The sequence below is a fragment of the Pelophylax lessonae genome (genome assembly GCF_965119305.1).
Source record: "Pelophylax lessonae genome assembly, chromosome: 10".
NCBI lineage: Eukaryota > Metazoa > Chordata > Amphibia > Anura > Ranidae > Pelophylax > Pelophylax lessonae.
In genome coordinates, this window is record NC_138777.1 from 12,116,660 (window position 1) to 12,139,115 (window position 22,456).

At 46.2% G+C, this 22,456-nt stretch overlaps 1 protein-coding gene across 1 annotated transcript in view; it reads right to left on the minus strand.

The window, feature by feature from the left end:
* Nucleotides 1–4,869: 4,869 nt before the first annotated feature.
* Nucleotides 4,870–22,456, minus strand: part of ZDHHC13 (zDHHC palmitoyltransferase 13) — a 67,251-nt gene continuing 49,664 nt past the window's right edge. Inside the window, exons 13-17 of the mRNA XM_082270829.1 lie at nucleotides 16,957–17,050; nucleotides 14,175–14,258; nucleotides 11,105–11,262; nucleotides 10,078–10,175; nucleotides 4,870–5,114 (exon numbers count right to left, since the gene is read on the minus strand). Of these exons, the coding sequence (XP_082126955.1) occupies nucleotides 4,976–5,114; nucleotides 10,078–10,175; nucleotides 11,105–11,262; nucleotides 14,175–14,258; nucleotides 16,957–17,050 (573 nt within the window). The 3' untranslated portion in view covers nucleotides 4,870–4,975. The remainder of the gene's footprint in view (nucleotides 5,115–10,077; nucleotides 10,176–11,104; nucleotides 11,263–14,174; nucleotides 14,259–16,956; nucleotides 17,051–22,456) is intronic.

Below are 22,456 nucleotides of genomic sequence, written 5' to 3' on the forward strand. Positions count from 1 at the left end.
TTTGATAATGGATTTCCAAAATACCAGACAATAAAAAACATTTAAAAAGGGATTTATATTATGAAAGTCACCAGCAAATTACCATACGGCCCCATTAATGTACTGCTGTGCTAAAAAAAAAAAAAAAAAAAAATCAGAGTATATTCCAACCCTCTTGTACCTTTTTAACCTTGTCTTCTTTCTCCATTGTGTTGAACTGGGATTTGACGCAAAGCTGCTCAATGGACACCGCAGAATTCCATTCAAAGGACTCAACTGTCACCTCTGTCCTATAAACACTGTGCTCTTCCCCCAATTGTATTCGGGCAGAGGCACCCGGGGCACATCACGCCTTGTGGCAGAGGCAGTTTTGAAGTTTATGGTGTTAAGTTTGAACTCCAGCCAAGAAACCTCTTATAAATATATTCCTCAACAGCCACAAAGGATGTGAAACCACCTTGTGAGCACCAAATGCCTCGGCAAACCCAGAAATTGGCTTGTAACAGAAGCAGTGACATCATCACTGTGCTTTACATAGCCTGTGCAAAGAGCAGAGCTGTGGGAGGGATCCAGCAGGCTCCACCCACTACAGGCTGGCTGTAGAAAAGTTTTTTAACGCGTAATGGCGGCGATCTGCGATTTTTTTTGCGGGACCGCGACATTGGGGCGGACAGATCGGACCCTTGACTGACATTTTTGACACTTTTGGGGTTACCAGTGACATTACTACAGTAATCAGTGCTATATATATGCACTGTTACTGTAAAAATTACACTGGCAGTGAAGGAGTTAACTGTATTGGAGAGGGAGGGGTTAAGTGTGTCCTAGGGGCGTGCTTCTAACTGTGATTGGCTGTGGCTGTGTGTGTAAGAACAGTGATCAACGGTCCTACATAGTAGAACCGTTTGATCATCATTCTTACACAGGGAGAACTGACAGGCGGCTTTGTTTACATCAGCCGCCTGCCTTTCTCCCGCTGTCACGGACGATCGCGAGTGCCCGGCGGACATCGGGTCCGCCGGGCACACGCGCAGGGGGGGTCCGTGACCGAGCGGGAGCGCGCCTCCCGCGGCGTGCACTCGCTCCCCACACCCTTACAGGCTACCGACGTATCCCTACGTCGCTCTGCCTGTGAGGGGCTGACTGCCGACATAAATAGTCGTGCGGCAGTCGGCAAGCGGTTAAAAGTAGATGAACACTGCCGGGTGATACAGAGACTTCTGTAAAGCCTGGCTTGTCACAGGACATCAAGGCGCTTAGTAATGTAGAACAATAATGAAGTAATGACACTGGAGTTAGGATCCAAGGTAGGTTTCACGTTCTTTAAACCCCACAAAGCTGTGCCCCTTGCATGTAGGGGCTCTTGGGAGATGTAGTTCTTGGGCTGTGCTTACATCTTCAGAAGCTGACACTGGGCAAACCTGCTGAACCCCCCCCCCCCCCCGCTAGCAGCTCCCCCTGAAAGAATTTTATAAGCTTGCTGCTGATGTCACACAGAGTAACAAAAGCAGTTTCCTCCTACAGGGACAAGGTTGAAGAAACAAATAAAAGCCAAGACATGATCTACAGGGAGTTTTTTTGGGGATAAATTTGGGTCATGCAGATACAAATCTTTAAAACCCTTCCCACTAGCCAAACATATACATTTCAGCACAGAGGCGGGCTTTATGGAGAACACGTTCGATTGTGCAGCTCCAGAAGTATGACCCCGTTATCAACCAAGAGCTCCTGTTGCATGGTGAAGATTGGCTGGTAGGATGGGCTCCCGAAACATGTGATCCCTGAAACAGCCAATCATAGTGATCACATGATCAGGAACCTGTCCTAGCATGGTTTACGATCCCCTTATAGTAGAACTTCATTCTCTCAATCGACATTAATTATGTTTAATCCTCATGCTGCTAGCATTAGTAAACAGATAGGAAAATGTATCGTATTTACTTGTTTTAAACTTTTTTTTGTTACATTTCTTCAACTACAGTAACCCCCCGTTATATCGCGGTTCGGTTTTTGCGGTCTCGGTATATTGCGTTTTTTTTTCTGTAGACCTATTAATATTATTTTACTAATTAAATCATTGCTAATTAAATATTTTTGTGTTTTCCATTGCTCTTGCTCTGTCTCTCAGTATCTTTTATGTGTTTAAATGTGTTTCTATTGCTTTAAAAGTGTGTTTAAAGACCTTAAAAAGCTTTTAAGGCTCCATTCACACCTGGGCGTTTTTTGAGCGTTTTTCAGCTCCAAAAACGCTAAAAAAACGTTCTAAAAAACGCCCAACAAGTAAAACCCCATTCATTTAAATGGCCCCTGTTCACATCTGAGCGTTTTAACGCCTGAAGCAAAAGCCTGTAGCTGAAAAAAGTACATGAGCTTCTTTTTGGGCTGATTACCAGTGTTTTTTGATAGATGTCAATGCCTGCCTCCAAAAACACCTGAAAAAAAAAAACGCCTAAAAATCGCAGTGAAATCGTGGTAAAAAACGTGGGAAAACGCTACGCTCAAGTGTGAATGCAGCCTAAAAGTACAGTGAAAGTTATAAAAACATGCCTAGAGTGTATTTAAATAGGGTCTATTTTGCGGATTTTCACTTTTCGCGGGTGGGTCCGGAACGTAACCCCCGCGATGGAGGGGGGTTTACTGTACTTCCTGGTTCTTTGCCTAGACAAATGATATAATAAATCCCAGGAGTCTGCAGGAGGGTCAACACCTGGGTTACTTTTTAGGTATCCCAGGAGTTTTCAGGAGGGGAGGAGAGGAGAAAGGGTTTCTCAGCTAAGCGCGCTCGTCTGCTGCATGCTTGAGCTAAGAAGCAGATGGATTCCAGCAAGTAAATGCTACATGATATCATTTGCCCTTACTCAAGATGGCCACAGCCAGAAATGCTAGGGGGCTGTTTTACAAAGTGATATTTCAAAAAAATAAAGCAGAGACATGGATGGATGGGGGGAGCTTGCTTTGGATAATAAAAATGAATTAAATAGCGTTTTTGGTTTGTAGTGCTTAGATACAGTGAAGATCCGCTTTAAAGGGCCAGCTCCTGCTCACAGATAGCAATGAATTGAAGGCAGTGTTGTGGGTAGAAATTGGAATGACAGCTGTATATACACATCTGTAAGGTGTGGACTTTAACCACTTCTGGACTGGAAGGATTTTCCCCCTTAATGACAGGCCATTTTTTGTGATTCAGCACTGCGTTACTTTAACGGACAATTGCGCGGTCGTGCGACGCTGTACCCTAATAAAATTGATGTCCTTTTTTTTCCCCACAAATAGAGCTTTATTTTTGGTGGTATTTGATCACCTGTGCAATTTTTATTTTTTGCGCTATAAACAAAAAAAACAAAGTCTGAAAAAAAAAAAAAAAAGTATTTTTCACATTCTGCTATATACCATTCCCAATAAAATTAAAAAAATCACAATTTAACATTTTAGGCCAATTTGTTTTCTGCTACATATTTTTGGTAAATAAAAAAAAAAAATCTCAATAAGTGTATTTTGATTGGTTTGCGCAACAGTTATCTCGTCTACTAACTACGGGAAAGATTTATGTAATTTTTATTTATTTATTTTTTTATTTTTTACTAGTAATGGCTGCAATCTGCGATTTTTAGCGGGACTGCAACATTGCGGCGGACAGATCGGACCCCTGACTGACATTTTTGACACTTTTGGGGTAACCAGTGACATTACTACAGTAATCAGTGCTAAAAAATATGCCCTCTTACTGTTTTAATGACACTGGCAGAGAGGGGGTTAACCCAGGGGCGATCAAGGGGTTAAGTGTGAGCCTAGGGGAGTGTTTCTAACTGTATGGGGGGAGGGGCTTTTGAAATGAGCACAGAGACCTGTGATCCTACATAGAAGGATCACAGGTGTTCTGTGATCATTCCAGGGAGAAGAACCGTCGGCTGTGTTTACATCAGCTGACCGTCCTCTCTCAGCAGGGAGCGATCGCGGGTGCCCGGCAGCAGTCAGAGCCGCCTGCCCGTGCATCGGAGACCCCGCTGCTGAGTGGGGGCGGAAGCGTGCTGCTGGCCCCGCGCGCTCGCCCCCTAGCTGCAGGCACGGGTACAGTTACGTAGGTTCGCGCAGGAGGGGCAGTAAATCTGCGGCGGGCGGTCCTTAAGTGGTTAAGGGCACATACACGAGACAGATATTGGACACAAAAGAAACAGAGAATCACATTTTATTAGTTACATAAAAAGAATGCAAATTTTAAATAGAAAAAAGGACTGACCTCCCACGTTGGTTGGGTCAATTCTTTTCTATTTTAAATGTGCATTCTTTTTATTATGTAACTAATAAAATGTGATTATCTGTTACTTTTGTGTCCAATATCTGTCTCATGTATTTGCCCCTTAAGTCCACACCTTACAGATGTGTACATACATCGGTCATTCCAATTTTTGCTATTTAGGATTATGGCACGCTCGTGATAGCTCCCATTTCTTTGATGTTTGAGTAGCTGCAATCAGCTCCTATGAAGGGTACACTATGACCTTTAGGTAACACCCTTAAGAACAGGTATTACCATTTTTCCTTACAAATGTGAAAAACACATATGGATCTATCCATAATATTATATATAGTAAATTGGAAGAAACATGGATTTTTTTTGCCCAGTCATATCTCTTCCTTCATTTAAAACTTCACTTTTGTTCCTGCTTTTTGTACAGGTTACAAAATTTTACAAAATTAAAAAAAAAATAAAAATAAAACAGGAAAAAAAAAATAAATTCTAGTGGTGAAACCCTAAAGCATTTATCAGTCTTATTAAAAGGACACCCTCTTCCACTCACATGGTATTCAAACATAAACCTCACTTGGTGTTCCCAAACAGCAGCGGACCCTTCATCTTCCTCTAGACAGAAAGGAGAGAGAGTGGAGGGGTCATCAGAAGACTGCAATGCACCTCGGACAGTTCTTAGGTAAGGCACCAGTTTATTGGAGAAGCTAGCAGTTAAAAGCTTCAGGCCACCATTGCAGGTGTTGGCCTCTAAACAGGTTGGGGGGTCCTCATCTTGGATGGGTGGAATGTGCCGAGAAATTGCTTGGTCCAATCCACGGGGGTCACTTTTATCAGGCCAAAGCACTGACATTGGAAGAAGTCTGCCAGGTTCTGGATACAGCCACGGCTGAAAGAAAAATAAATATATTGTGGGTCATAAAGAAAACCTCTGCTCCCAGGGTGGATAAAAATCAATTTGATAAAAAAAAAAAAAAAAGAAAAATCAAGATTTCTTTCGATTTAAATCAGATTTTTTATTTTATTTAAACCAATTTTTTTTTATTTTTATCAAATATATTTTAATAAAATGCTTTTGGAGTAAAAATCTATCTAAAGATAGTTTTCTATTTAAAGATAAATTAAAGAGGTTGTAAACCCTCTCTTATAAAACTTGTACCTATAGGTAACCCTATAATAAGGCTTACCTATAAGTACTGTAAATATCTCCTTAATGTGCACCGTTTAGGAGAGATTTACTTTTCATGCAGCCGATGATGTCATCGGCGCTCCCGTGCCATTCCTTCAGAGCCCTGTGCTGTGAACGGCGGCTCCCATGCGCATGCACGGGAGTGATATCATTGCGCCTCCGGCCAATCAGATGACCAGAGGACATGAACCAGGAAGTAGGACGGTCGAACATGTCGGCCATATCACTGGCAAGCGGGCGGCACTGCGGGGGCTTTGTTCTAAGATAAGTATTTCATAATGAGCTAGTATGCGATCCATACTAAGCTCATTATGCCTTTGTCTTTCAGGGTTTTTTTTTTTTTCTTCTTTTTTTTTTTTTGAGTTTACAACCTCTTTAATAATTTAGTTTATTCAGCATGAAATGGAGCTTAGTTATGTAGCACAAGGCTGCATATTCTGCAATATTTACTTTTTGGTAAACTCATTCAATGAATCCAAGCCCTGCAAACTGAGATAACATGCACTGCATTGATGCATTTACACATTTTCACAGTAACCATGAGATAAACAAAGTTCAGGAATATTCCTTTATTCCATTGTTTTGCAAATCTATGTACACTACAAACTGTATGATTGAATCGGTTCTGATATCGCGGTATTACTAACCTGATAGCTTATTATTCTAAATAGGAAACCATTTTGTTTGCAAATATTAAAGATTCTAACTACCAGCAAGAATGAGTCCTTACATTTAAAGAGCACCTGTCACTTCAGATCCATCATGGCAGCGCCTGTTAGCGGGCATCCACTCACCTGCCGCCGCCACGTCCCTCACCTTGTTTTGTCACTGCCGCATCACCAGCCGTCCCATTATAGTGAAAATCGGTGAGTCAACAGCAGGTCAGAGACACTGCAGGACAGAGAAGACCGTTGCTCTCTAAAAAATTAGATTTTTGACTTACCGTAAAATCCATTTCTCTGATGTTCAATGACGGACACAGCTCCTGATCTTCTTAACCATTGGGTTATACAGGAGTAGGACACTAGGCAGAAAAAAAAAATCTGACTACCTCTATGGGTAGTCCCAGGGGGTATACTCCCTCTCTCTGCTATAGGTACTCAGTTTAGTTACAAGCAGTGTCAGGAGAATTATAACTCCACAGAGGAGTGGGTGCTGTGTCCATCAATGAACATCAGAGAAATGGATTTTACGGTAAGTATAAAATCCCATTTTCTCTTTCATTCATTGACGGACACAGCTCCTGATCTTCTTAATCATTGGGACCTCCCAAAGCAGTGTTAAACATGAGGGGTGGGAACAGCGAAAAAAGAAATTCCCAAGACGAACTATAGCCAACCAGGTAAACTGGGGCTCAACCAAAACAACTGGAGCGCACCTGAAAAAAAAAAACAATACACCCTCAAAGAGGACCAGGTCCTCTAAACAGCAGCCTGGAAAAACCTTGCAGCCAAAGGAAGCATCCACAGATGCCAACACATCTACTTTATAGAACTTTGTGAAAGTGTGCACCGACGACCAGGTAGCCGCCTTGCAAACCTGCGTCACTGACGCCCGATGATGGAAGGCCTAGGAGGCACTGAGCGCCCGAGTAGAATGTGCCTTAACAGGGAAAGGAGGAACCTGACCCTGGATGGAATAGACCTGAATCCCCGTCTGTCTGATCCATCTGGAAATGATCGCAGGGGAAGCGGACAACCCTTTCTGAGGCCCATCTATGAGCACAAATAGTGAGTCTGACTTCCTAAAAGACTCCATAGCTACCAGGTACACCCTAATTGCCCGGACCATTGCCAAAGCATCCAAAGCAACCAAAGCAATTTCCTTTAGATGTGTTGGCCTGGGACACAGGGAAGGAAACACAATGTCTTCATTCAATTGAAAATCAGAGACAACCTTTGGAAGGAACGACAGAGGCAAAGAACCAACTTATCTCTGTGAACCACCAAGTAAGGTGAACGACAGGATAACGCCGCCAATTCTGATACCCTGCGTGCAGAGGTGATAGCCACCAAAAAGGCCACCTTCTGAGACAGCATAAGCAGGGGAATCTCTCAAAGCTTCTCAAAAGGAGGACTGAGAGCACCAAATTGAGGTCCCAAAGTGGCAACAAAGACCACACTGGAGGGGCCAAGTGCCTAACTCCCTGAATAAAATGACGCACCAGGGAGTGTGTGGCTCAGGGCCATTGAAAGAAGACCGTTAAAGCCGACACCTGACCCTTGATAGTACTCAAGGCCAGTTTCTGCTCACCCCCCCCCCCCTTCCCATTGAAGGAAGGTCAAGATCCGAGCCTCCAAAAAAGAACGAGGATGAATGAACCCCAAGAGTCTTCCACGTACGATGGTAGATTTTCCTAGAAGAAGATTTCCTAGCTTTTAACAGCGTTGGAATCACCGACTCAGACAAAACCTCTATCCACCAGCACCTGGCATTCAACAGCCAAGCCGCCAAAGCCAGCGACTGTAAACAGGATGGAAGATTGGTCCTTGGGACAGCAGATAGACCTTGAGAGGAAAGCTTCCAAGGAACATCGCCCCCACAAGGTACAGCCCCCCCCCCCCCCCAGCCCATAGTGCCCTGCTCCTACCTCAGAGGGTGGACCAGACCACCCACACAGCCCCAGCATAGGTGGAGGGGGGGGGGGGTATGAAGGGGGGGGGGCAGATGAAGGAAGGGGGGTGCCTGAGGGGAAGGAGGGGATCCCGGGGGTCCTACCGTCCCATGGAGGGGCCCACACCCCAAAACCCTCCAGGGGGAGAGGGGGGACAGCTACTCACCATACCAGGAACCAGGAGGGCACCGCTCCAGACAGAATGCTTCGCCATCAAAATAGGGGCTGTTGGCAAGGAGGAACGCTGTGACTCTGGCCGAGATCTGGTCGTATGCGACCTGCGAAACGTTTAACTCGCAGGCCGGCCCCCGTCCGGTGGGGCTATGTCGTGGCTGACCTAGTGAGGAGCTGAGATCTGCGTTCGCTCGCTGGCCAAACTGGGGTGACCACTGGATCTAGATTAAAATGGAGTACCTATAGCAGAGAGAGGGAGTATACCCCCTGGAACTGGCCATAGGCGTAGTCAGACTTTTTTTCTACCTAGTGTCCTACTCCTGTAGGGGGCAGTATAACCCAATGGTAAAGAAGATCAGAAGCTGTGTCCGTCAATGAATGAAAGAGAAATATTGATTTAAAATCGAGTTGATTTAAATCAAGTATTTTTTTACTAGGGATTTAAATCGTGCTTTAAATTAAATTCACCCAGTCTGCCTCTAGTAGGGGGGGGGGATGTGGTCATACCTGAGCTAGTGACAGTAAATTCCAATGCAGAAGTAGGATGCACACTGCAAACATCCCCCCCCCGCCCCCAACCCCCCAGGCTCCCATTGGATATATTCAGGGACATATTTGACCTTTATTTGCATTTTTTTTTTTAAATACTGTACATATATTCCTGGAACTTCTGGGTGTATTCAGGGACATATTTAGGGGAGAACACCGGGTCAGACTTGGCGGGGATTCCCTCTGTTAATTAGGGGCAGACCTATGCTAATTTCTATTTTACTAAAAAATGGAAACTGGCACAGATGGACCTGAAACAGCCTCTCCACAGCTGCATGGGGAAGTGCAGGATCTAGCGATGGAGTTCTGTCCTCCTCTCTGCTGCAGACTGCAGAGACAAGGTGGGGGCAGAGACCAGGGGGTGCCGCAGCTGCAGAAGTGCAAGAGTCACATGAAATACTCTGGCAGGCTGGATATCCGGCCTTTGGGCCTTGTGTTTGGCACACGTGCTCTGTATCCATCTGAACAGAGCAGACGGGGAGGTGGAAAGAGTCACTCATTAAGACTTTTGGGGTTGGTTTACTAAAACTGGAGTGCAAAATCTGGTGCAGCTGTACATGGAAGCCAATCAGCTTCTAACTTCAGCTTGTTCAATTAAAAGTGGATGTAAATCCCATTCATGAAATCTGACCTGGGCACATATCTGTATTGTTTACTTATCTCTCTCCAAAGCACTAAGTCCGGTGTCTTTCTGCTGCTCGGTTCCTCTTATCAGCAAGATAATTTATGACAAGTTCTCTGACACAGGAGATAAAAGCAGCTGGAAATTTATGTCTGGGTGGGTGCATAGAGATAGGTTAGCAGAGAGCTGATCTATTCACAGCACAGCCCTGCATGTTTCTTCCTTCCTCTGCCTATGTGGAGGGGGTGTGTGTGCCTTTCCTCTAATCAGCTGTCACACAGTGTATGCCAAGACTCCAAACCCAGTGCTGGAACAGGAAGAAAAAATTCTAACATGATGTTCACTTTCTAAACAGTGTAGAAAGCTGTGAAGACTGCAGATGAACAGGCACAGCTTATGTAGGGAGATATTGTTTTATCTCTGTGTATCATCTGAGGCTGTTCACTTCACTGGGTATATATGTGTGAGGGTTTACATCCACTTTAAGCTCTGACAAAAGAAAAAAAAAACCTGGAAGCTGATTGGTTTCTTTGCAGAGCTGCACCAGGTTTTTCATTCTCTAGCTTTAGTAAACACCCCCCCCCCCCCCCATTAGGTTTTTTGTATTCTCAAAAGATAGTCAGCGATGGTACGAGGCGGACTTGCCACATTGAAGGATGTCCTTATTCTAACATGGCTGGGACATTGCTTGTGCGCTCACTTACTTGAAAGGAGTTCTCCTCATTGACACTTTGTGTTTGCTGAATCTATTCTGCATTTGGAAATTGAATCTTTCTTGAGTTGTCAGACCAAGAAATGCAATCTGAAGAAAAGAAAAAACACACAACATTCAGCTCCAGGTTACACAAAACAACATTCAATATCAAATTCACATCTCTATATATCCACTTCTGGTCCGGAATGATTTGCACCCTTAATGACCAGGCCATATTTTGCGATTCGACACTGCGTTACTTTAACAGACAATTGCGCGGTCATGCGACTAAGTACCCAACTAAATTTGACGTCCTTTTTTTCACACAAACAGAGCTTTCTTTTGGTGGTATTTGATCAACTGTGCGATTTTTCTTTTTTGCGCTATAAAAAACAAAAAAAACCTGAAAATTCTGAAAAAAAAACAAAGAAAAAAAAAAAAAAAAAAAACAATATTTTTCACATTCTGCTATATAACATTCTCAAAAAAAAAAAAAATGTAAAAATCTAAATTTAACATTTTAGGCCAATTTACTTCCTCTTTAATATTGATTTATATATGCACTGATAGCACTAACTCAATTTTGAGTAAAAACACTGAGGCAAGCACTGAGGCTGGCTTCTCTTCTAGAGGTCAGTTTATCCAACACTCACATGTGGATGCTGATCCTCTGTGACTGAAAGAACTGAAACCTAATGAATGAAAGTGACAGGCTGGGGAGGAAAGAACTAGATAATGCTGCAGCCAGGAAATGAGGCGGGATCTATCTGAGTTGCTGCAGCTTCTGTGAGAAGCTCACAGTGTGCAGTGAAACCGGGAGAAGCCATTTCAGTTCAGAAGAGGATCCGGTACAACTGTGCAATACTGAAAGAAAGTCTGGAGGTCAGATTCAAACCAGAGGTTTCCATGACAAAAATCAGACTGAAACTTGACCACCTTCCTCCCTAGCGCGCCATTTCCTTCTGTTTTCCCATCAAGGCCCTCAGAACAATGATGAATAAAACAGGTTATATAGGATTATAGCCTGGCTCTATTACCTGATAGATCTGCATGATGAACATAAGTGTTGCCCACACAGTGAGGGAGCAGACGAGGAGGAAGATATAAAGGACCCAAGGGGAGCAGGTCACGATCTCCAACAAGAATACCCAGATTCCGTCCTTCACTATACTGGTGGAGCAGTGACTGACCCAATCTGCGGGAACGACAATATACACAGCAGGTTAGTCTTATAATGTATTACTGTTCTTCATACTGTGAAGGAAGAGGGTGCAGGAGAGTTACTGGGATCCAAGACTGATTAAAGTTCAAATGCATGAAGTGTGCCCCCGCCAAAAAAAAATAAAAAAAGGCAAACAGAGGGCAAAGGACTAGTCACCACTATTGCCTGTTGGCCCCTGCAGCTAATATTTTACCCATTACTGACCTACCATGCCATGTTCTGCACTGTGTCTCTGTGTGGGGACAACCATGTTGGTAGAGAAGCAGGCTTCGCCTCCTTATGTCAGAGCTCCCCACTGATGGAACAGTTCTGTAAGCATGGATCTATAGCAGTGATGGCGAACCTTGGCACCTCAGATGTTTTGGGACTACTTCCATCATGCTCATGCACTCTGCAGTGTAGCTGAGCATCATGGGAAATGTAGTTCCAAAACATCTGGGGTGACAAGGTTCGCCATCGCTGATCTATAGAATGGCTAAAGCAGGGAGGTCTTTGCACAGCAAGTGCTCAGGTTCCCGCTTCCTCTCCAGCAAGGAGAACAGTGAGCAGTACAGTAGTGACATCACCAAATCTCTAGGGAAATGCACCGCTATTTTTCAGGAGGAACACTATCAAAGGGTATAGGTGCTGCTCAGGATGACTTGAAGCCCTTTGCCGGACTAAAAAAAAAAAAAAAAAAAGAAGTTTTCCCATGAAGTGGGGCTATGCACACACTGCACAGGTTAACCACTTCATGCCTAAGTCTTTTTGCTGACATTTGTTGCTTACAAGTTAAAATCAGTATTTTTTTGCTAGAAAATTACTTCGAACCCCCAAACATTTATATATATATAAGCAGAGACCCTAGAGAATAGAATGGCGATCGTTGCAATATATTAACAGCATATAATATTAGGAAAAAAAAAAATAAGAAAGGCCTTTTTCTTATTTTACTTTTCTTTTAGCAGATTAGTAGATGCCCCCTACATATTCTTATGTGGTAGTGCAGTGGTTATTTTGACGTCAAATCCCGATTTAGTTGTAGTCTTTTGACTAAAATGGCATTTTAGTTTTAGTCATCTCAATTGTTTCAGTTTAAGTCGTATTTTAGTGGACTAAAATTGTATTCATTTAGATGAAGAAAATATTTTAGATGACTAAATTAACACAGGTGACAGGTACTCTTTATGGAGGGATCTGGGGGTCTTAAAGACCCCAAATCCCTCCTTTGCACTTAAAAACATTCAAAAACGTCAAGTTTGGCTGTTTTGAATACTATAACTTTTTTTAAAAAAAATCTGGCGCCTTTAAGGCTCCAGTAACCGGATGTGATGTCATGACATCGCTTTCGGGTTACTAGATCCGAGACCCAATCAAAGCTGATTCCAGGGAGGACGTGCCGACTGGTTGCTTCGGGCCTCCCAGTGAGCCACAAAAAAGGGGGGGGGGGATGCCGAATGCCCCTCCCGCTGCTTGTATTAACAGCCGAGCTAGCCTCATCGGTTGTTATTGCAAGAAAGCCCACTGATGGCTCTAAAAAACGGTACTGAGTGATGCCTCTAGCTGCAGGCACCCCGGTAAAATCCCTTGAACCCGAGGCTGCATATTTGCCCTACATCAGTGGGAAGAGATTAAAGCTCTTTGCCGGACAAAAAAAAGAAACAAAGTTTTCCCATGTAGTGGGGCTGTGTCCACACTGCACAGGTTAAACGGATATTAAAGGTTTTGATTTATTTAAAAATAAAATAACAAACATGTCATACTCATTTGCTCTGTGCAGTGGTTTTGCACAGAGCAGCCCCGATCCTCCTCTTCTTGGGTCCCCCGCTAGCACTCCTGGCTACTTCCTCCTGCTAAGTGCCCCCAGAACAAGCAGTTTGCTCCAGAGGCACCTGAGCAGGCTTGCTCCTAAGCCACTGCTCTGTGTGTCCATTCACACACAGAGCTGTGGCTCGCCACCACCCCACCCCACCAAGAGCCTCCTCTTCTCGGTTCCCCGGCTAGCACTCCTGGCTACTTCCTCCTGCTAAGTGCCCCCAGAACAAGCAGTTTGCTCCAGAGGCACCTGAGCAGGCTTGCTCCTAAGCCACTGCTCTGTGTGTCCATTCACACACAGAGCTGCAGCTCCCCCCCCCCCCCTCTCCGGCTGTTAATGATAGCAGCCAGAGCCAATGACATCTGCTGCTGTCGCAAGCCAATACTGAGGGAGAGTCCCCGGAGAGCCGATGGTCTCGTGTACATCGCTGAATCCAGATAGGGCTAAGGTTAGTATTGGGGGGGGGGGGGGAGCTGGAGTAGCTGCTGCACACAGGTTTTTTTATCCTAATGCATAGAACGCATGAGGGTAAAAAAAATCCTTCTGCCTTTAAAACCACTTTAATTGCTAATTTTTTTTCTAGGGGAGAGGAGAAAGGAGAAACACTTACCTAATCCTTCAATCCTCCCAGCTCCCGGTCCGGTCCCCTCACGATTCAGCAGTCTTGAGTTGTGGACTGTTCTGAATGTCATCAAACCCAGAGCAGGGTCCACAAGCCAGGAACAGTTCACCACTGGACTGAGCGGGAGCGCCTTTTTCAGATGGAATGAAGGATCGGGTGAGCATAAGCTTTCTGAGGATCCCTGTCCTAACCCCTAGACAAAACAAGCAGATGACCCCTGCAGTGCAGGCACAGACTCACTGCATAGGAAAGCTATTTTTTTTTTTGCCCGGAGTTGGGCATTAAAATGGTTAAATGTACCCTATAACATAGCAAATCTTTACTTTTTTTTAGTTCAGGTCCACTTTACATCAGTTGAATAGAGACCTTCGAAACTGCATCATAATGCATCTGAAAGTACTTTTGTGCCAAACGTGCCCTATAGGCTTTCATTGTCATCTGCTATGAGCAAGCCCAACAGTCACTTACATATGGAGGAGGCGTAGATCATCCAGTGGCCCACATATACCGTAGCACACAGGAAAAGGACAAAGTAATGGTGGTTACCAGCACCTGGGGAGGAGATGTAACAGGATAAGTGTGAAAGCATAAATAAAACATAAAAACAGCCAGTGCTTTCTCTTCCAATTTTCATCTGGACTGGGTATGGTTACTTCTGCTATAAAGATGGACAAAAAAGGCAGGGTTCCACCCAAATCTGTATATACATACAGTTACATACACTGATCAGCCATAACATTAGGACCACCCACTATTACCCATCAAGGCATGGACTCCACTAGACCTCTAAAGGTATGCTGTGGGATCTGGCACCAAGTCAAAAGAAGCAGATCCTTTAAATTCCTGCAAGTTGTGAGGTGAGGCCTCCATGGATCAGACTTGTTTTTCCAGTACATCCCACAGATGCTCAATTGGATTGAGATCTGGAAAATCTGGAGGGCAAGTCAACACCTCAAACTTTTTGTGTTTCTCAAACCATTCTTAAAATTCATCAGACCAGGCCACCTTCTTCCTTTGTGGTCCCGTTCTGATGTTCACGTGCCCATTATAGGCACTTTGGCTGTGGACACGGGTCAGCATGGACACCCTGAGCATCCTGCAGCTACACAGACCTATACACAACAAACTGCGATGCTCTGTGTGTTCTGACACCTTTCTAGCAGAACAGGCATGAACGGTTTCAGAGATTTCAGCTACAGTAGATCTACTGGATCAGACTAAACCGACTAGCCTTCGCTCCCCATGTCATAAATCAGCTTTAACCCCCTCTCCTTACCTCCATTGATGAGCCTTACCCTCCCCACCTCCATCAATGAGCCTTCCCCTCCCCACCTCCATCAAGGAGCCTTCCCCTCCCCACCTCCATCAAGGAGCCTTCCCCTCCCCACATCCATCAATGAGCCTCCCCCTCCCCACCTCCATCAATAAGCCTCCCCCTCCCCACCTCCATCAATGAGCCTTCCCCTCCCCACCTCCACCAATGAGCCTCCACCTCCATCAATGAGCCTCCACCTCCCCACCTCCACCAATGAGCCTCCCCCTCCCCACCTCCATCAATGAGCCTTCCCCTCCCCATTTCCATCAATGAGTCTTCCCTCCCCACCTCCATCAATGAGTCTTCCCCTCCCCACCTCCATCAATGAGCCTTCCCCCTCCCCACCTCCATCAATGAGCCTTCCCTCTCCTCTCCTCTCCTCCATCAATGAGCCTTCCCCTCCCCACCTCCATCAATGAGCCTTACCCTCCCCACCTCCATCAATCAGCCTTCCCCTCCCCACCTCCATCAATCAGCCTTCCCCTCCCCACCTCCATCAATGAGTCTTCCCTCCCCACCTCCATCAATGAGTCTTCCCTCCCCACCTCCATCAATGAGCCTTCCCTCCCCACCTCCATCAATGAGTCTTCCCCTCCCCACCTCCATCAATGAGCCTTCCCCTCCCCATTTCCATCAATGAGTCTTCCCTCCCCACCTCCATTAATGAGTCTTCCCTCCCCACCTCCATCAATGAGCCTTCCCCTCCCCACCTCCATCAATGAGCCTTCCCCTCCCCACCTCCATCAATGAGCCTTCCCCTCCCCACCTCCATCAATGAGCCTTCCCCTCCATCCATGAGCCTTCCCCTCCTCACCTCCATCAATGAGCCTTCCGTCCTCACCTCCATCAATGAGCCTTCCATCCCCACCTCCATCAATGAGCCTTCCCCTCCCCACCTCCATCAATGAGTCTTCCCTCCCCACCTCCATCAATGAGCCTTCCCCTCCCCACCTCCATCAATGAGCCTTCCCCTCCCCACCTCCATCAATGAGCCTTCCCCTCCATCCATGAGCCTTCCCCTCCTCACCTCCATCAATGAGCCTTCCGTCCTCACCTCCATCAATGAGCCTTCCATCCCCACCTCCATCAATGAGCCTTCCATTCCCCACCTCCATCAATGAGCCTTCCCCTCCCCACCTCCATCAATGAGCCTTCCCCTTCCCCACCTCCATCAATGAGCCTTCCCCTCCCCACCTCCATCAATGAGCCTTCCCCTCCCCACCTCCATCAATGAGCCTTCCCCTCCCCACCTCCATCAATGAGCCTTCCCCTCCATCCATGAGCCTTCCCCTCCTCACCTCCATCAATGAGCCTTCCGTCCTCACCTCCATCAATGAGCCTTCCATCCCCACCTCCATCAATGAGCCTTCCATCCCCACCTCCATCAATGAGCCTTCCCCTCCCCACCTCCATCAATGAGCCTTCCCCTTCCCCACCTCCATCAATGAGCCTTCCCCCTCCCCACCTCCATCAATGAGCCTTCCCCCTCCCCACCTCCCTCAATGAGCCTTCCCCTCCCCACCTCCATCAATGAGTCTCCTCCCCCACCTCCATCAATGAGCCTTCCCCCCACCTCCATCAATGAGCCTTCGCCGCCCATGATACTGTTGCCGGTTGGCTGGTTCTCCTTACTTGGACCATGTTTGGTAGGTCTTGACCACTGAAAACCGGAGCATCCCACAAGAGCTGCAGTTTTGGAGCTGCTCTGACCCCGTCATCTATCCATTATAATTTGACCCTTGTCAAAGTCCCTCAAATCCTTACGCTTGCCCATTTTCTCTGCTTTCAACACATTGTTCGGGACATTTTCACTTGCTGCCCTAATATTTCCCACCCACATTCAGGTGCTATTGTAACGCAACAATCAACATTACCTGTCAGCAGTCATAATGTTATAGCTGATCAGTATATATAATAAGAGTCACATGTTCTCACCTATACAGTGTCCAGTCCATATACAGTGCTGGTCATACTTTGCCACACAGGAATTGCAGGAATGACAGTGCATTGACCTCAATGGTTTCTTTTCCTAGGAGATCAAATAAAGTGTTAATAAGATGCTCATCCCATTCCCCAATAAAACATGCCAGTGATCTGCCAAATGCTGAACCTTTTATTTATACTTTGATTATTTTTTCCATATAATCCAATGGAGTGAATAACTGGTATTGTGTGTATTCTCTTTACAGCTGCAGCATTAACCCCTTCCCGCCAATCCTTTTAAAAATATTCAAGCTGTAAAAAATCCATCAATTATTAACTCTTTCCCAAAACAGATACATTCAAGGCATGCCGTAAACAATAACTGTCCCAGTTGCTTGTGCTCTCAAAAAAAACGTCAAGCCATCAAATGGCTAAAGATCATGGGTGCACCATCATGCCAATCGCTTATGAAGCAGAGGCCAAGATGGCCGCTTACTTGGCTGTAAAGGATGTGGAGAGGGGAGGTTAGTTTCCCTGGCTGTCACAGTGACAAAAAGGGATATTTTAGAGCCTCGCAGGACCATTTTATCAGTCACATGCCCGATCAAGGCGTGGTCCTGGGTAGCACGCCCGATCAAGGCGTGGTCCTGGGTCCCACGCCCGATCAAGGGGTGGTCCTGGGTCCCACGCCCGATCAAGGCGTGGTCCTGGGTCCCACGCCCGATCAAGGCGTGGTCCTGGGTCCCACGCCAGATCAAGGCGTGGTCCTGGGTCCCACGCCAGATCAAGCGGTGGTCCTGGGTCCCACGCCAGATCAAGCGGTGGTCCTGGGTCCCACGCCAGATCAAGCGGTGGTCCTGGGTCCCACGCCAGATCAAGGGCTGGTCCTGGGTCCCACGCCAGATCAAGGGCTGGTCCTGGGTCCCACGCCAGATCAAGGGCTGGTCCTGGGTCCCACGCCAGATCAAGGGCTGGTCCTGGGTCCCACGCCAGATCAAGGAGTGGTCCTGGGTCCCACGCCAGATCAAGGAGTGGTCCTGGGTCCCACGCCAGATCAAGGGCTGGTCCTGGGTCCCACGCCAGATCAAGGAGTGGTCCTGGGTCCCACGCCAGATCAAGGAGTGGTCCTGGGTCCCACGCCAGATCAAGGAGTGGTCCTGGGTCCCACGCCAGATCAAGGAGTGGTCCTGGGTCCCACGCCAGATCAAGGAGTGGTCCTGGGTCCCACGCCAGATCAAGGAGTGGTCCTGGGTCCCACGCCAGATCAAGGAGTGGTCCTGGGTCCCACGCCAGATCAAGGAGTGGTCCTGGGTCCCACGCCAGATCAAGGAGTGGTCCTGGGTCCCACGCCAGATCAAGGAGTGGTCCTGGGTCCCACGAAAGATCAAGGAATGGTCCTGGGTCCCACGAAAGATCAAGGAGTGGTCCTGGGTCCCACGCCAGATCAAGGAGTGGTCCTGGGTCCCACGCCAGATCAAGGGGTCCTGTGAGGCTCTGAAACGTTGCTTTTTTAACTATGATATGATTGCTGAATAAAGCTTTGGATCTGTTCTGGAGATCCTTGGTGTGTTGGTGACCTATTTTTCACTTTGAATGTCTTTGGTTACCAGCTGGTAGTCGCTGCAGAACCCCCTTACATTAACAGCCACTTTCAGGAATGTGTGAGCTGGGAATATAGTGCTTGGCAGTCACAGTGATCACATGACTGGGAGCCAGTCCTGACGGAGGGTTAGGAAAGTGCCTTCAATTACCATGGACCTGCTCTTGTGCCGAAGGACCGCTCCATGCTAGCTGGGAACATATCAGAAATTGAGGGAAAAAAAGACAGACCTTAACCTGCTTCATTGCAGCGCTGGTGGCCACAAGTATATAGTTCCCTCTGACAGGATCAATACTTGCATGGTCCATGTGGGACGGCAGAGTGTAGTGCTGCTCCCCCCCACCCCAATCTATCCTCGGTGTACAGTAAACTTCACATCCCATAGTGCTTTGGGATGTTAAGTCTCCTGGTTGCACGTTACTTAGAAGCAGGGCTGATGAGCAGTGAAAGGAGCAGGGCAGAGGTTACAAAGGACAGAAAGATGCTACTGTTGAACTATAGTAGTACCCCCTCCCCACCACCACTGCACCAAGAAACATCAAGAAACGTCTTACCTCTGTGCTTGCCAACCAGAGTTTCTCCACCAACTACTAAGACATGTTTTGCTTGGGGATCAAATACTTATTTTACTCACTGAACTGCACCTTAATTTATAACATTCGTATCGTGTTTATTCTGAATTTTTGGTTGATATTCTGTCTCTATCAATTAAAATACACCTATGATCAAAAATTATAGACCCTTCATTTCTTTGTAAGTGGGCAAACTTACAAAATCTGCAGGGGATCAAATCATTTTCCCCACTGTATATGTGAGAAGAGGACAGATTTTGCCCTGAGTGCAGCTTTAATCAGGAGTCAGTGTGCTTTGCCTAAATGGGTCTTGTACAAGGTTTCCCTCCCTGGACCGTCCCTCAGCATCCTCACGTTCAGAGCAGGACTATGGACCCTCCTCTGGTCTTGGATAACCATCCACATTCCTATCACACACGTTCCTGGAAAAAGGCTCTTACATACTGGGTGCAGCAGCAATCACCAGCTGGAGACTGGATCTTACGTGACAGGGTGTAGATATTTGTCAGAACACCACAGATCTTCAAATTAAGTCCAAACAGCTTTACTGAAGTATGATCACATCACAAACAAGAGTGCAACATTTCAGAGTCAGGCAGGACCCCTTCGTCAGGTATGTGATGACATCCCAACAGCACCATTGCAAGGAATAACCTGTCCAGGTTCCAGGGGTTGGCAAGGAAGGGACGCAATCTACGTGCCACCTGCCTGCGATTGACAGGTTGCGGATCCCCGCACTACACTAAGCTGTTGTGTTAGATATAACATAGGAGTTAAAGTGGTTCTCCCTCCTGACTGGCTGAGACACAGCAGCTGTTAACCAAAGTCAGTGAGCCAATGAGGGGGGAGAAGCAGCGGGGCTGTGTCTGAATGGACACACAGAGCAGCGGCTCAGCTCGGGTGCCCCCATAGCAAGCTGCTTGTTGTGGGGGCACTCGTCAGGAGGGAGGGGCCATGAGCACCGGCGAAGGACACGAGCAGAGGAGGATCTGGGCTGCTCTGTGCCAAACGTCATTCGCTCAGCCGCCTGTAGGGGGCAAGCGCGCCACCTGAGGCACGCTCCCGCCCCCGCTCGTTCACAGGCATCCCCGCGCGAGTGACCAGCGGCTCCGATGTCTGCCGGTCACTCGCAGGAGAGGGAGAAAGGCAGGCGGCTGATGTAAACAAAGCCGTCTGTCATTCTCCCTGATGTAAGTGCAGAGACTATACGATCCTGCTATGTAGGATCATATGTCTCTGTGGTTCCATCACAAGCCACGCCCCCCCACAGTTAGAATCACGCCCCTAGGGACACACTTAGCCCCTTGATCACCAATAAAGTTAACCCCTTCCCTGCCAGTGTCATTTTGACAGTAACCGTGCATATTTATAGCACTGATTACTGTAGTAATGTCACTGGTACCCCCAAAAGTGTCAAAATGTCAGTCAGGGGTCTGATCTGTCCGCCGCAATGTCGCAGTCCCGCAAAGAAAAAAAAAAAAAAAAAAAAAAAAAAAAAAATCGCAGATCGCCGCCCTTACTAGTAAAAAAAAAAAAAAAACAATAAAAATGACAGAAATCTTTCCCGTAGTTAGCAAACGCAATAACTTTTGCACAAACCAATCAAAATACGCTTACTGCGATTTTTTTTACCAATACCAAACATATGTAGCAGAAAACAAATTGGCCTAAAATGTTGAAAAATTTTGATTTTTACAATTTTCTTTTTTGAGAATTTCATATATATAAAAAAAAAAAAAAAGTGAAAAATATTGTTATTTTTTCAAAATTGTTGCTCTTGTTTTGTTTATAGCGCAAACAATAAAAATCGCACAGGTGATCAAATACCACCAAAAGAAAGCTCTGTTTGTGGGGAAAAAAGGATGTCAATTTTGTTTGGGTACAGCGTCGCACGACCGCGCAATTGTCCGTTAAATTCACGCAGTGCCGAAATGCAAAATAGGGCCTGGTCTTTGAGCAGCCAAATCTTCCGAGGGTTAAGTGGTTAATATCACTTTAATTTTTTCCTAAAGATTAAGAATTTAATCATTACATAACTAAAGACTGTGAGCACTAAATCCTCAAGCCAATCTTCACAGGTTTTGCATACCCCATTGCTACTCATTTGCTTCCTATTAAAATATTCCTAAGCTGATGAGGGAATGGTACCAAATCAAGTGAATCTTCATTTACCGCACGCTTATTGAATCTGCTCGGTGTCCTTTGCATAGTTCATGCAGTGAATTGATATACAAATCTACATTTGTAACTCGCTGATTATGCATTTATAGGTGGTTGGTATACTGAATCTGGAAAGTATTCACAGTTCTTTTTCCGCATTTTGTTATATTACAGCCTTATTCCAAAATGAATTAAATTCATTATTTTCCTCAAAATTCTACAAACTATATCCTATAACAACAACATGAAAGAAGCTTGCTTAAAATCTTTATAAATGTATTAAAAATAAAAAATGAACAAATCCCATGTAGCTAAGTATCACAGTGTTTGCTTAATACTTTGTTGAAGCGCCTCTGGTACCAATTATAGCCTCATGTATTTTTGAGTATGATGTTACAAGCTTGGCACTCCTATTTTGGGTCAGCTTCTCCCATTCTTCTTTGTAGGACCTCCCAAGTTCCATCAGGTTGGATGGGGAGCGTCGGTGCACAGCCATTTTCAGATCTCTCCAGAGATGTTCAATCGGGTTCAAGTCTGGGCTCTCACTGGGCCACTCAAGGACATTCACAGAGTTGTCCCATAGCCACTCCTTTGTTATCCTGGCTGTGTGCTTAGGGTAGTTGTCTTGTTGGAAGATGAACCTTCGCCCCAGTCTGAGGTCCAGAGCGCTCTGGAGCAGGTTTTCATCCAGGGTGTCTCTGTATATTGCTGCATTAATCTTTCCCTGACTAGTCTGCCAGTTCCTGCCACTGAAAAACATCCCCACAGCATGATGCTGCCACCACCATGCTTCACTGTAGGGATGGTATTGGTCAGGTGATGAGCGGTGCCTGGTTTCCTTCAGATATGACGCTTGCCATTCAGGCCAAAGAGTTCAATCTTTGTTTCATCAGACCAGAGAATTTTGTTTCTCATGGTCTGAGAGTCCTTCAGGTGTCTTTTGGCAAACCCCAGATGGGCTGTCGTGTGCCTTTTACTGAGGAGTGGCTTCTGTCTGGCCACTCTACTATACAGACCTGGTTGGTGGAGTGCTGCAGAAATGGTTGTTCTTCTGGAAGGTTCTCCTCTCTCCACAGAGAAACACTGGAGCTCTGTCAGAGTGACCATCAGGTTCTTGGTCACCTTCCTGACTAAGGCCCTTCTCCCCCGATTGCTCAATTTGCCGGGTGGCCGCTCTAGG